We start from the raw sequence: 13,649 nt of genomic DNA, 5'->3' as shown, positions 1-13,649 counted from the left end.
CAACTCTTTTGGCCCCGGCATGTCTTTACGGCACCTATACCTTCACATTTTTTTCTCTCATTTCCTGTCATAATTGGGTGGAATGCGCTGTCCTGCCGCTGCAAAGGTTGGCTTCTCTCGTCGTCTTCGTCATGGTCATCCTATGTACGTAACTACCCCTCCTGCCGCTTTAAGTCGGCATGCTTACTTTCTAATAGAGAGATGGCCTATTCACTATTTTCTTGCCCCATCAAGTGACGGAGATGTTCGAGAGTCAACTTTTGCAAAATGATGTACCTTAAGATTCTGGCGACACCATCCTGACCGTCGTCTGGCGGCCGCCGTACTTATCACAGCTGAACTTGCTTTTTCGGATGTAGACATTCAAGACTATAGTGCTAACGAGTTATTGTAGACGATGCGCCACTTAGTGCAGAAGAACAAGCATCTATCAACGTGGATGCACTCGTTAACGACAGCGACAATGAGCCAATCCGACCCATCCCAAGCACTCCGCTGAGCGGCCACTTCTTCGAACAGCCTCGTCGATCGACCCCCACTATACCACCTGGCTTCACAGCGCCGGCCATACCCAAAGCAGTGCTTGAGGAGTCACGGTCTCGTCCTGGATCTCGACCAATGTCTCGAACTACATCCTCAACCATCGCACCAGCCGTACCTGTCGTGCCTGTTACTCCGCTTGTTAGCGCAACGCCTAGTAAGGTCACCAAGGGTAAGCAAAAGAGTGATACTGTCGTGCCAGCGACCCCTACAGCAGTCCCAGTAGCTTCCACTGTAGCTAAGCTTCCACCTACGACGCCTTCAAGAACGACGACTAAAGAATCTGCCGTTGTTGTCCCACAAACACCTAAGGAACCCACACCCAGAGAGGCCTCTAGGGCAGCCAAGGAAGATGTAGTGCAGACCCCGAAGTCTACGCCAGATGTGAAGAAGTTGATGTCGGAAACAGCTACAAAGGAAACCCCAAAGTCAAAGGGCGCTTCTAAGAAGACCCAACCTGCGACTCAGACTACCCCGAAGAAAGAGCCACAGAAAGAGATGGCACGTACTCCTGTGACGAGTACGATGCCTGCAGCCTCGACCAAGCGGCAGCCTCCAGGCAAGCTCGATATCACAGCGGCCACTAAAGTGTCGCTTGATGAGAGCTCCCCAGCTCCAGGCTCGGCCAAAGTGGACTCCCAGACAAGAAACCCTCGCTCTTTGCCGACGCCATCAGCCGGCTCCGTACCCCCAAGCCCTGCTGCAGTGGTGACTGGATCGCCGATCAAGCGTACGGGTGCGCCCAGGACTCTGCGCGTCGTCGCAACACCGAAAGCAGAAGCTCCACCGCCTTTGTCAGCGCCGTCAGCGCCATCTCTGCCTCAGATACCAACAGTCGATAAGCTTCGATCTAGACAAGCGAGTATCGCTTCTGTCAATCTACCAGGCACACCAAGCGAAATGATATCGGACACAGCTTCGGTCACTTCAACATCGTTCTCGAGGGCTAGTTCACCGCCGCCTGTTGGCGGTAAGGTCGGAACTGCACCTGTAAGGAAGAAGACGAAATCTCAAGCCAAGAAGGATAGACAAGAACGAAAGAAGCAAATTGAAGAAGAACAATTGGAGGACCCCAAGTCGGATGTTGAAGTTATGCAAGTTCCAATCATCGGTCGCAAGAAAAAGGAGAAGAAGCCGACAACTAAACCAAAGCCTATCGCCGCAGCTTTCAAGAGTCAGCCGGCTTCGCCTAAGCCAGCCACAGTCGAAGAGGAACATCCTGAAGTGCCAACGACGACATCGCGCAGGGTTTCGTCAGCGAAGGTCTCGGCAACAGCAACGCCCGAACCAGATCCAGAGCCCGAACAGCCTAAGGAGAAGCGAGAGAATTCTGCTCAATCTATCATGGCTGATTTGCAGCGCACAGGCGAGCTCCTCGTATCAACTCTTGAGTTCTTCAAGCCGTTGTCTTCGTCACTTACTCATGCCTCTCGTTCTACTCAAAACGGTAACGTGACTGCACCTCCGGACCTGAAGCTGCACTTCTCCCAAGCCGACCTTGAGGCGCTTGCTAAAAAGAAGCCAGTACGTCTCAGTAGCCAGGATGGCAAGCCAGATTCTAAGACCCTCATCACACCTAACGGCAAGTTCTTTTGGGGCCTAACCGAGGAGCTTGAGACGAAAGCGCTTGAGCTTGAAAAGCATATCGAGGAACTCAAAGGCCATGCCCGCTTCCACCCTCGTAAGCAGACCGCACATAGTCATAACATGACGAACTCAGCGCATTCCAATGACGTCCTTCCAGCAATTGCCACTGCACTCAAGGAGGCAGGTAAAAAGCTGAACACCAACGGGGGGCAACAGATGCCGCGATTGGACAATTCTTCTGGACTTCTCGGTTCAACGAATCTTCCCCTGCCACCCGTGCAAGGGCAGGACGCGCCTATGCCTCAAGTCCCTCCCCCACAGCAACAGCAAACACCCGCCGACGCTGGCGCCTATCTTAACCAATACGTTCTCCCAAAGACAGACAACCCGCCACCGAACCAGCCACGGCCTGAGATGGCCGCTGTTGGTGGTGCACCTGGGGCTGGGACAGCAAACATGTCTGTCAATTCGAACAAGTTTGCCAAAGCGGCCAAGGCAGTTGTCGAAGGGGGAGCAGTAGGAAGCACAGAGATAGACGGCATGGGGATGATGGCGGCTGATAGACTGGGCGGCGTCTTTGTCCAGGGTCTCGAAGCACTCGTAGGTGCTGGACTTGGCTACCAGTCTACACAAGAGTTTGGCCTTGACGGCAACGGCAACATCACGTTAGGAAATGGTAGTGGAGGAGGACTAGACATGCAGGGTTTGATGAACGCGATTGAGACGACAGCTGGTATGGGTGGCTACAGTGGCAATGCGAGAAGAGGAAGAGGCAGTGTACTGACTATGGAGGAAGCGGAACAAGCCATGCACGCAGCGAGAAGAGAGCATGATGTGCTGGAAAAGAAGCTCAATGCGTTGATGAAGAAGAACAAGAAGCTGGCGACTGGCCTAGGAAAGTAGTGATGGAATGGACTACTAGTATGCTCTAGCGAATCTCGACTAAACCAATATGAATATTTTGGCAATTAGTAACGCTAGTACTGTGACACCGTATATGCGTGACTGGTACAGCTTGCTCGTATTCGATTATAGCTGGCGCAAGCGTGTGACAAAAGGGATGAAGTTGAGAAGCACATGATGATGCGCCGACTCGCCGATTCGTCAGGGAGACTCACCGCCAACGGTGGGCTGGAATTCCAGGGTCCACCAACTGGTTCCTGAAGAAGGCCAGATTCGCAATTGCACTCACTGCACGTTTCTTCTGATCTTGAGACCTGCTCACGATCTTTTAATTTCAACTTACTTTTACACACCCGACATTACGCCAAGATGAGTCTGCAGCCACCCTCCCTCTCCATGAGGCCCAAGTCTCCTTCTGGAGGCTCTACTAAGGCCGTTATTCTGGTAGATACTCCCTGGGACCTAGACGCCGCCATGCATACTGACAAGACTAGGTCGGAGGTCCTTCTCGAGGCACGCGGTTTAGGCCTCTGTCTATGGAATTGCCCAAGGTACGCGACAATCCGGAATACCGTGTCTGACCGCATCCCCGCTAATGCTACAACAGCCGCTCTTCCCCATCGCCGGTCACCCCATAATCGAGCATTGCTTCCGCGCAATCACCAATGTTCCCGAGATCAAGGAAGTCTTCATTGTCGGCTACTATGAGGAGTCGGTCTTCCAGCCCTTCATCAACGCCGTCTCGACCAACTGGCCACACCTGAGCGTTAAGTACCTCCGAGAATACCAGGCATTGGGCACGGCAGGAGGTCTCTACCACTTCCGCGACGTCATATTGAAGGGTAAGCCCGAGAAGCTGTTTGTTCTGAACGCAGATGTCTGCTCTTCCTTCCCACTGGTGGAGATGCTCAAGCTCTTCAACGACAAGGATGCCGAGGCGGTAATGCTGGGTACGAGGGTCGCAAATGACGCCGCGTCCAACTTTGGTTGCATTGTCTCGGATGCGCACACGAAGCGCGTACTTCACTACGTCGAGAAGCCCGAGTCGCACATCTCTAACCTTATCAACTGCGGAATCTACCTCTTCGCGACCGAGTGCATCTTCCCCGCCATTCGCAGCGCCATCAAGCGACGGACCGAGCGCCCACGGTTGCTGTCTTACCCCTCCTCCGAGAACCTCGAATCCTCTTTCTACCAAAACGACGACGATGACGAGAACAAGGAGAACGCTGTCATTCGTTTGGAGCAGGATGTCCTGTCCGACATCGCCGATAGCAGGCAGTTCTTCGTTCTGGAGACCAAGGACTTCTGGCGCCAGATCAAGACCGCTGGTTCGGCCGTACCAGCTAATGCGCTGTACCTCCTGAAGGCATTCCAAGCGGGATCGGAAGAGCTTGCTGCCCCCTCCGCCAACATCCTGCCTCCAGTCTACATTCACCCCTCCGCCCAGATCGACCCAACTGCCAAGATCGGACCGAACGTCTCTATTGGCCCTCGTGTCGTCATTGGAGCGGGTGTACGTGTCAAGGAGTCTATTGTCCTCGAAGACTCTGAGATCAAGCACGATGCCTGCGTTTTGTACACCATTGTTGGCTGGCACAGCAAGATTGGCGCTTGGGCACGTGTTGAGGGTACACCAACCCCCGTTACTAGCCACACCACTAGCGTTATCAAGAACGGCGTCAAGGTGCAGAGTATCACCATTCTCGGCAAGGACTGTGCCGTTGCAGATGAAGTCCGCGTGCAAAACTGTGTTTGCTTGCCATACAAGGAGCTGAAGAGGGTAAGTCGACCAATTTGCATGTTATCAATTTACGCTAACACATTGTGCAGGACGTCTCTAACGAGGTCATCATGTAAAAGACCAAAACCCTCCGCAACATATTGCGAGTTAGTATGGGGTGGTGATGCAGTATATAAGCATCTATAGTACTTAATCAAGACGCGATGCATGACAGATGGTCACTGAATAAAGCGATATACCACTACAATTGAAATGACAGCCAAGACGACCTCTCATTGCTTTCTTGCATGCGTGAAAAGGTGTATTTGTGTAAACCTCTCTTTGTTATGATGCCCTAGAATAGCCGCGTCTAGACTGAATCGGGTATCGCTATCCGAACATCGACATCCCGTTTTCCAACCACAACATACGCTTCTGCCATTCTATCAGCCTCCTCCAAACTCTTGCGCAGAATTTGTATAGTGTTTGTTACCGCTGCTAATAGTTTGCTCAGAACATCTTGACACAAACTGCTAGGAGCGTTATATTGTCCAAGTTCCGGGCAGGACAACGCAATTCGCAACCTTTGTATCGGAGAAACGGAGTCATAACAAGAAAGAGCTATCCAGTTGAAAAACGACATAATGTCGGATATGGAGACAGCTCTTCATGCAGCACGAGACAGGCAGTTGAATGGCAATGCATCGGAACCGACCACGAAGCTCAACCCCATTCCAGACTCTGGATCCCGATACGATAAGCCTATTGTTGCTGCGCAACAGGATGGACTACCCATAATCGACATCTCCGCTTTTCTAGATCCTTCATCTACGAAGGACGCACAATCCACAACCGCTAAAGCCATCAATGCCGCTTGCGTGAACTATGGCTTCTTCTACCTCACAGGCCACGGCATACCAACTGCAGAGCTCGATAAAATCATTAACCTCGCCCGCGAATTCTTCGCTTTGCCACTAGATGAGAAGAACAAGATCAAACGTTTCGATGCCGGAAGTCCAGAGGGAGGAGATGGCGCAAGGGGTTATCAGGGGCTGGGTGAGAACGTAACGGGCGGCCTGCAAGATATGCAAGAAGCCATCGACTGGTACCGCGACTGGCCAGAAGAGAAGCGAGAGCCTGGAGAAGGACGACCTGGTAGCGTGAAGAGCCTCCAAGGTGTGAACCTATGGCCCGAGCAACCAAAAGAGCTCAAACCCGTATACACGGACTACATTGAACGAGTCAAAAAAGTCGGCGAAGCCCTCGCCCACGCTATGGGCGTAGCTCTGGACCTTGGAACGCCTTCAAAAGATGCAATGCAAAGCGAAGAAGACGAAGAAACCTTCGTGAGGAACTGTAACGAATCCTTTTGGGTGATGCGTATGATCGGTTACCCACCCCTAACAACCCCTCATACCCCTGGCAACGACATTGAACAATTCTCCTGCGGCGCGCATACAGATTACGGCTGCGTAACCCTCCTCCTCACGGACCCCACCCCAGGCGCCCTCCAAGTCCAACTCAAAGACGGAACTTGGCTCAACGCCGATCCCATACCAGGGGCCTTTGTAGTAAACATTGGAGACATGATTGAGCGGTGGACGAACGGGCTTTGGAAGAGTACGATGCATAGGGTTATACACAGGGGTCAGCAGTATAGGATTAGTGTGCCTTTCTTTTATGAGCCGAATTTCGACGCTGTGGTAAGGCCGTTGGCGAAGTGTGTTGAGGAGAGTGGGGAGAGGATGATACATCAGGGTAGCACGTATGGGGAACATCTTTTGACAAAGGTCTTCAGTAACTTTTATTATAGTAAGAGGACGGATTGGTGAAGAAGGTATTAGGTGGTGAGCGAGAGAAATCTGCGTTTGCAGTCGTACTCTCACCTTCACCTTTTGGTTTTGAAGTCCCGTTCACCTAGGAATCAGAAATCCATCCTTCCACATAATCTGTCTTTCAGCGGCCCACCTTTTTACTTTCTTATCGGACTCTCTACCCATCCGCAAATCTACATACCACTCAGTCATACGGTTACCTTTGCAATGTCTTCCTCAAACTCAAACAAAGCGCGCAAGCTCTCTTTGTACTGTTCCAATCTCTACAACGAGGTTTTCAATTTCCTCCTCACCCCTTCGATGATCTAGAACGTCATGATTGTATCAACCCAGGATGCGCTTCAGTATCATGACGAAGTTTGGCCTCTTGATATCAACGGCGAGCCTTTCTATGATACCGATCCGGTCTTCAACTTTGCTAACATTCAAAACGTCGAGAGGCTTCTCATAAAGCTTAGGGAAGGCTTTTGTGTTACTGGGCCGCTGGACTTGGAGGTCGTTCTGTACCTTGAGAAAGAGAATCATCACGCACTGAAGACCACTCTTCGGGTAAGTTGCATATTATACAATGCAAACAGAAACGTATTGAAGGGTATCCTGTTAAAATTTGACTTCTAGAAAACTGGTGTGGAGCCGAAGCGTATCCACATGGAGACACTTCGCCGCTGCGACGGCATCGCAAGGAAGAACATCTGCCGCATTGTTCGTCCCCATTCCGATATCAAGTAACTTTTCGCCACGCTGAAATATGTTATTGAATCCATGTTGAAGCGAACCTACTCCGTAAGCAAGACTCAAGGCCACATCTGAGACAACTGGCGTGTCCGCACCACCGAGAACACCAAGGAACTCACCAGCGACCTGAGGTGCCTGGCTATGATCGACATTAGCAAGGCCTCATCCGGCCAACAAGACCATCAGCAAGTGCTTTGATCGCAACAGGTCGTACAAGGCGGGCAAGAAGGGCGAAACAGCGACCGCGCGCTACAACGATGATGCCAAATATATGGGTGAAAACGTCGCTGAGGCGGCTTATCCTGGTAAGGGCAAGGCTATGAACATGCTTGCAGGTCGCCTCGAAAAGACCATGTTACCGGACACTGTGATTGAAGATGACGATGATGACTCCGATTACGAAGAGTAAGGGTTGGTGGTGGGCTGAAGGGTTTTAGTGGTATTGAGAAGAATGAAGTGATGTATGGTGAGGTATTGAACACCTTCTGGGTCTCATATGATGTTTCAGTAGCTACTCGATAATTCCGCGAAGGCAGTTTGGGTACACTGGAAATCCGATTAGCTAGCCAGATCCATAATGATGATTCCATACTTATTGGAAGACTTCCTCTATCGCGCAACCTCCAAGTATCAACGCAGCGGTCACACCCTGCACGACAGGGTGGACATGCATGAAGACATACGCTACCGGATCATCCGATTCTCTATTCCGAAATGTTACGAAGTTAGTAGATATCTATACTACAGTATAATGTTATTTTGGTTGGCGATAGGTGAGAGGGCGTTTGTTTGTGTGACTACGTGAGGGGGGACTTGCAAACGGTATTCGCATGCTCTGTGGCATTTAATCAGCAGGTACGAGAGGAGGAGTAAGTGAGTGACGCGTATTCAAATGCAAATGTTGTTGCGCTGTCTTTTGCTCCAGTCACATAGTATATCGGGTCGATAAAGGTATTCTATATTTGCCTTGAGTTTGAAACGAGTCGCGGTCTTTCTTTTGGACCAAACATCGTTTTTCCCTTGCTTGTTGTTTATCCCACTATACTTCCTAGCGTACGTCATTGGCTTGTTGCACGTGGACTTTACCTACCAACTAACGTACAGAGGCGAGTATATGCCTTATCGAGCTTGACTGGACCCCTCCAGCCACTCTAATAGCGCGGCATGGTATCTTTCACTATCCTGTACTTGCGGACTGTGGCCCAAATCGTCGAACTCAATCAACTTCGCATCTGGGATCCTTGCCGCCGTTTCCTTGCCCAATATATCGTATTTTCCTAGCTTAGCTTGTACGTCTGGTGGACTCCAAGCTTTGCCAATAGCCGTTGTGTCCTTGGTTCCAATCAAGAGGAGAGTCTTGGGCTGCACCAACTCAAATTCGTACGCGATCGGTTGAGTCAAGACCATATCGGTTGTCTGCGCCATATTCCATGCAAAGTCAATATTTCCAGGCGATGTTTGGTAGAGAGAAACCAGCATGTTGACCCAGACGTCATACTCAGGCTTCCAAGTGTTGACGTAGTAGGTAGCTTGTTGGTATTTGCGAATCGATGTGTAGTTTGTGGCAAGTTCATCCTTGTACAACGCATCGAGATTGCGCCATGGTACCCCGAGGGCCTTCCAGTCTTCCAGACCAATTGGATTCGTGAGGATGAGATGTGAAGTCTGCTCTGGATACATCAAGGCAAATCGTGTGGCTAGCATACCGCCCATGGAGTGACCCAGTACATATGTCGATTCCACGCCCAGGCTCTGGAGTAGCAGATGCGTGTTACGCGCCAACTGCTGCAGTGAGAATTGATAAGCCGGTGGCTTTGACGATTTGCAAAAGCCAATCTGATCTGGGATGATAACGCGGTAACCCTGTGTTGAGAGACGGTGAGCGGTGTCCTCCCATGTTGCGCCACAGAAATTCTTGCCGTGCAGGAGCGTGATTGTTTTGTTTGAAGCAACGCTGGTGTTCTGAGAAGACACATCCATGTATGCCATTGAGAGGTTCGCGCGCTGCGACGTAACTTCAAAGTAGTGTACCGGCCATGGATAAGTGTAATTCCAGATGCTGGGTGGTACCGTGTTTGCGCTCAGCGCAGTTGCAACGAGCTGCGTTAAGAGTAAAAGCTGTAGCTGCATCCTGAGAGCAACGACAAAAACCAGAGACGATAGAGAGAGTCTAAAGGGAGATGTGGTAGAACATGAGGTTTCTATACCTAGGTATGCCTCCCTGGAATCCTGACATGCATATACTGTACAATGACGCCTGCCAATCTATCCTGCCTATCAGGACCCACCTTGGTGCTTGTCACCTTGTCTTGCATCGTATTGCGACTTGGTGGTGCATCGTGCGAACGTGCGCTAGCATACTGGCTTGTTAGTCAGAGAAAGTAGTCGCTAGAATTTGCACGTTCTGGTGTCTATACAGAGCCTTCTTTCCCTCATTTGCGCAACGATATGATACTTTGTATTCGGTACTTTGTACAAGACAGTGCCGTGCTTGCCAAGATGAACAGCCTCTGATTAATCCTCCAATCAGATGGATGAACGCCGCCAGTGTTCGTGGAGAACACTGTTTCTGCAATGTCAGACGTTTTGTGGCCTTTGGGGAGCCTGTCAACGGTCATACAGTTACAGGTGTATAGATTCACCTGCCATTCTCTCAAACAAGCATGAAGACGATGGTAACGCCGGGAGAATGAAAGAAGCCAGGTTAGTGAGGGAAATTGCAGACTAACCCGAACTTGGCTAGCACAAATATGCATATCTCCAACCCCGGAACCCCAGCCATCAAATTTCCAGCTTCCACTTCTCCGTACCCAAAGTTCAAGCCACACCTCGCGAACGGACGCAAACAATCTCCACTGCGACCCCTGTATCATCTGGCATCCATGATGCTTTGCCACGAGGCCTGCGGGCTACTGCACATGGTGGCTAAACGGCTAAAGTACATCGGACTGGACCTCGGATGGCGATGCTGAGAAGCCACTGTCACGATGCCACGTTATTGTGTGTAGATGCAGTACAATTCATTCATCAGTTTAAGAAGGCCGGCACCCGTTGAGATGGGAACGACCGCCCGAAGAGTGCATATAGTACGCAGATGTTGCAGTACCTGTCTCTGCTGCAGGTACGGTAAATCTTAGTACACTTTCGTGATTGTAGAACTATCTGCCGTACCAGCCTACGTCAGCATTCTGCCTATACCCCTGCCTAGCCATTGATCTACTCATCGTTTTCCGGGGAATGGCCCGTTCTCGAATGCTTATTTCCAATAGCCTCATGTGGGGAGCAACTGCTTTTGGCTAGCGCTACGGTTGGTTCATTTACAAGCACAACGCCATCCGGGTTACCGGTGCTGTATAAGAAGATCAGGATGAACGATGATAGTTTTTCAGCTGTCGACCGGATCTCTTTGCAAGGCTGGACATTCAAGATGACAGTCATCGCCACTCTTGTTGCCGCTGCTGCGGCTGGCATGGTCGCTGTTTCTCAGGCTTCACCAGTAGTGGAATCAACACCTGCTGTGGGCGTGTCGAATGCCAAATCTTCTTTGACACTTATCTACCAAAACAACTTGAACGCATCGGACGACAAGAACCACATCGGTGCCATCGTCCTCGACCCGGTCTCTCAAGCCAATGCAGCCGCCGCATGCGCCTCGCTCAACGAGAAGCTCATCACCAAGGCTACACTCCAGAAGTATGAGGCAGACTTCAACGATGCTCTCTCGTACCAAGACTACGCCAAATACAGCGACGCTGAGCGGGGTTACTACATCGATGGTGGTGTGGTCTCAGTGGGCAATCGAGTGAGCTACTCGTCTTCTTCAGCATCCCACAAGCAATTGCCGGTCTTGTGCACTCAGTCGGCAAACAATGGTGCATCAAGCGCGGGACCTGTGGATGGTAGCGCCATCTCAGTAGCATCTGGAGGAAACACCTTCGTTGGCTACCGTAACCAGAAATCCTTCAGGTTCCTTGGCATCCCGTACGCCGACACACCTAAACGTTTCCAGTATTCTTCGCTTTACTCCAAAAAGGGACAGACGATTCAGGCCACAAAATACGGTTCGCAATGCGCGCAAGGTGGTGGTGGAAGCGAGGACTGTCTTTTCCTGAACATTCAGACACCATATATCCCCAAAGCAGGGTCGAAGAAGCAACTCCGACCAGTGTTGTTCTGGATTCATGGTGGTGGCTTTACCGGTGGGAGCGGTGCTGATGCGCTCTCCGATGGTGGGAACCTTGCCAGCAAGGAAGACCTCGTTGTTGTCAACATTAATTACCGTCTTTCAACGCTCGGGTTCTTAGCCATCCCTGGAACGGACATCAAGGGGAACTTCGGCATTGCTGATCAGATCACGGCGCTCGACTGGACCATTGCAAACATCGCTGCCTTCGGTGGCGATCCAACAAAGATCACTATCGCCGGTGAGTCTGCCGGAGCCGGCTCAGTTCGTACACTATTGGGCTCTCCCAAAGCGATTGGAAAATACCAAGGTGCAATTGCCATGTCCAATCTCGGAGGAGGTGTGACACTTGGCCTCGGCGGTGACTATGGAACAACCTATTCAACTTATTATACGGTTGATCAGAGCTACACCGTTGCCGGACCTCAGATATTTGCTGCTGCCGGCTGCAATGGCACTGATGTGTCGACTCAGATCGCTTGTCTCGACCAAGTCCCCGCTGCACAGTTAGTCGGCTTCAACACTGTAGCCCGATACGTCGTCCAGGATGGTACCTACGTTAATACGCCCAACCTCGTTCTCTCCACTCGTAATGCCAACACTGCGCACATCCCTGTCATTTTTGGTATCATCGTCAACGATGGTGCATCATTCTCCACATATCCCAAGAGTCCGATCTCAACCCATTCTCAGGGTCTACAAGAAGCGCTTGGTATCAACAGCACGTGGGCAGAGCGCATCATCCAGTCAGGTCTCTTCCCCTTGACCAACACGGGTAACTTGACACTTGATTCATTCAACGTCTCCCAGCGTGTTGCTACAGACAAGACATTCCGCTGCGTCGATCAATCTACGGTTTACTCTGGAGTACAATCGCATGCCTTCCAGAAAGCATACTACTACCAGTTCCAACGCTCCATTGATGGCTACGACCCCAACAACCTTGGCGGACCTGCCAATGACGATCCCAAGAAACCTTACTTCCGCTTCCACGGCGCAGACATGCCTTGGCTGTTTGGCACCTTGAACCGCATTCGCGACCCTGAGGATCTTTGGAGTGCTCAACTCGTCAGCAGTTACTTCGCTGCTTTCATTAGGGGCGGCGACCCAAACCCTAGCCTGAAGTACTTGGATGCCAGAGGATACGACAAGGTGATCGAGGGTGTAAAGAAGTACGGTCAGTGGGGACAAGTTGATGCTACCAGAAAGACGGGTGATGAGATCAGGCTGTTGGATTGGCCTAGCAAGAGCGCTGGTTTCCAGGATGTTGAGCAGTGCAACTGGCTGGGGTATCCTCTAGACTACTATCTCAAGGGAGGCATTTAAGGTTGCAGTCAGGCTAGCCATGACAGAAAAGCTAATACAAATCCAAGAGTACTATTGAATCATCAGACATTCCTGTTGTCTAATGTTTACATTCCATCTTCCTGCGCATGAAAATGGCATAAAACTAGGTCCAGAAGCTTGTCAAGGTGATACTAGGTGGTTTTCCATTGGTAGTGACGAGCGTATTAAAGATATAAAGCCTAAGCACGAAATGTGGAAGGAGATGTCTAGACGATGTATGAAGCTGACTGTATGGATGTATCCTTGGTGGCTGTTAGTTGATACCTGTATATGCATGAATCGCGATCCATCTCATACTAGCTTTGAACGAGTAATGTTAGGTTGATGTTCGGCAGCGGACCCTCAGCCACCCGTTGCCAGCTCATGTGGGCTGTGAGATAGGCGATGGCGAATAGACTTAACCACACAACCCGCAGATGTGAAAAGCCCGGAAACCCGATCAGAAGGCGGAGATAGTACGATCTCAATATGATTAAACGCAATTGCCGTGGAGGCGACTTCGGGACGAAGCCGCGGAGCACGATTGCCGAAAACGTCCTCTCGTACTACGTATACGATTACGCTCTGTCGACGCCTTCTGCAGGCCGCGTCAATAACATGATCATCTCCATACATTCGTTCGGCTAGTACTCTACACTATCATAATTTGTCAAGTAGCGCGCACCGCCGCCACGTTGGATGTCTCCCGTTGATCATCATGGCGGAGCTCGGAAACTCGGAACAGAACTACTTGCGAAGCTACCTGCGCCTGGCGTATACGCCGTGGTGAAGAAATAAATAGTCTAAAAGTAACGCC

General features: G+C 50.9%; 6 protein-coding genes across 6 annotated transcripts; 5 read left to right on the top strand and 1 right to left on the bottom strand.

Annotated features, from left to right (window-relative positions):
* Positions 1 to 131: 131 nt before the first annotated feature.
* ALTATR162_LOCUS743 (uncharacterized protein) lies at positions 132 to 3,030 on the top strand (the record flags this gene model as incomplete). The annotated part of the gene is made up of 2 exons (XM_043308337.1): positions 132 to 144; positions 395 to 3,030. 2 exons carry the CDS (start codon positions 132 to 134, stop codon positions 3,028 to 3,030), a joined length of 2,649 nt encoding a protein of 882 aa, XP_043164272.1.
* Positions 3,031 to 3,399: 369 nt separating this feature from the next.
* ALTATR162_LOCUS742 (uncharacterized protein) lies at positions 3,400 to 4,890 on the top strand (the record flags this gene model as incomplete). The annotated part of the gene is made up of 4 exons (XM_043308336.1): positions 3,400 to 3,474; positions 3,525 to 3,581; positions 3,638 to 4,813; positions 4,864 to 4,890. The coding sequence occupies 4 exons, from the start codon at positions 3,400 to 3,402 to the stop codon at positions 4,888 to 4,890; spliced, it is 1,335 nt and encodes a 444-aa protein (XP_043164271.1).
* A 507-nt stretch (positions 4,891 to 5,397) lies between these two features.
* Positions 5,398 to 6,585, top strand: ALTATR162_LOCUS741 (uncharacterized protein; the record flags this gene model as incomplete). Its single annotated transcript, XM_043308335.1, has 1 exon — positions 5,398 to 6,585. The coding sequence occupies one exon, from the start codon at positions 5,398 to 5,400 to the stop codon at positions 6,583 to 6,585; it is 1,188 nt and encodes a 395-aa protein (XP_043164270.1).
* Positions 6,586 to 6,903: 318 nt separating this feature from the next.
* ALTATR162_LOCUS740 (uncharacterized protein) lies at positions 6,904 to 7,732 on the top strand (the record flags this gene model as incomplete). The annotated part of the gene is made up of 2 exons (XM_043308334.1): positions 6,904 to 7,137; positions 7,514 to 7,732. 2 exons carry the CDS (start codon positions 6,904 to 6,906, stop codon positions 7,730 to 7,732), a joined length of 453 nt encoding a protein of 150 aa, XP_043164269.1.
* A 710-nt stretch (positions 7,733 to 8,442) lies between these two features.
* On the bottom strand, positions 8,443 to 9,453 carry ALTATR162_LOCUS739 (uncharacterized protein; the record flags this gene model as incomplete). Its single annotated transcript, XM_043308333.1, has 1 exon — positions 8,443 to 9,453. One exon carries the CDS (start codon positions 9,451 to 9,453, stop codon positions 8,443 to 8,445), a length of 1,011 nt encoding a protein of 336 aa, XP_043164268.1.
* A 1,237-nt stretch (positions 9,454 to 10,690) lies between these two features.
* Positions 10,691 to 12,832, top strand: ALTATR162_LOCUS738 (uncharacterized protein; the record flags this gene model as incomplete). The annotated part of the gene is made up of 1 exon (XM_043308332.1): positions 10,691 to 12,832. The coding sequence occupies one exon, from the start codon at positions 10,691 to 10,693 to the stop codon at positions 12,830 to 12,832; it is 2,142 nt and encodes a 713-aa protein (XP_043164267.1).
* Positions 12,833 to 13,649: the final 817 nt, after the last annotated feature.

This window comes from Alternaria atra (assembly GCF_907166805.1).
Source record: "Alternaria atra isolate CS162 genome assembly, contig: 21, whole genome shotgun sequence".
Taxonomy (NCBI): Eukaryota; Fungi; Ascomycota; class Dothideomycetes; order Pleosporales; family Pleosporaceae; genus Alternaria; species Alternaria atra.
The sequence above is the reverse complement of the archived record's forward strand: the minus strand, read 5'-3'. Positions and strand labels throughout refer to the sequence as shown.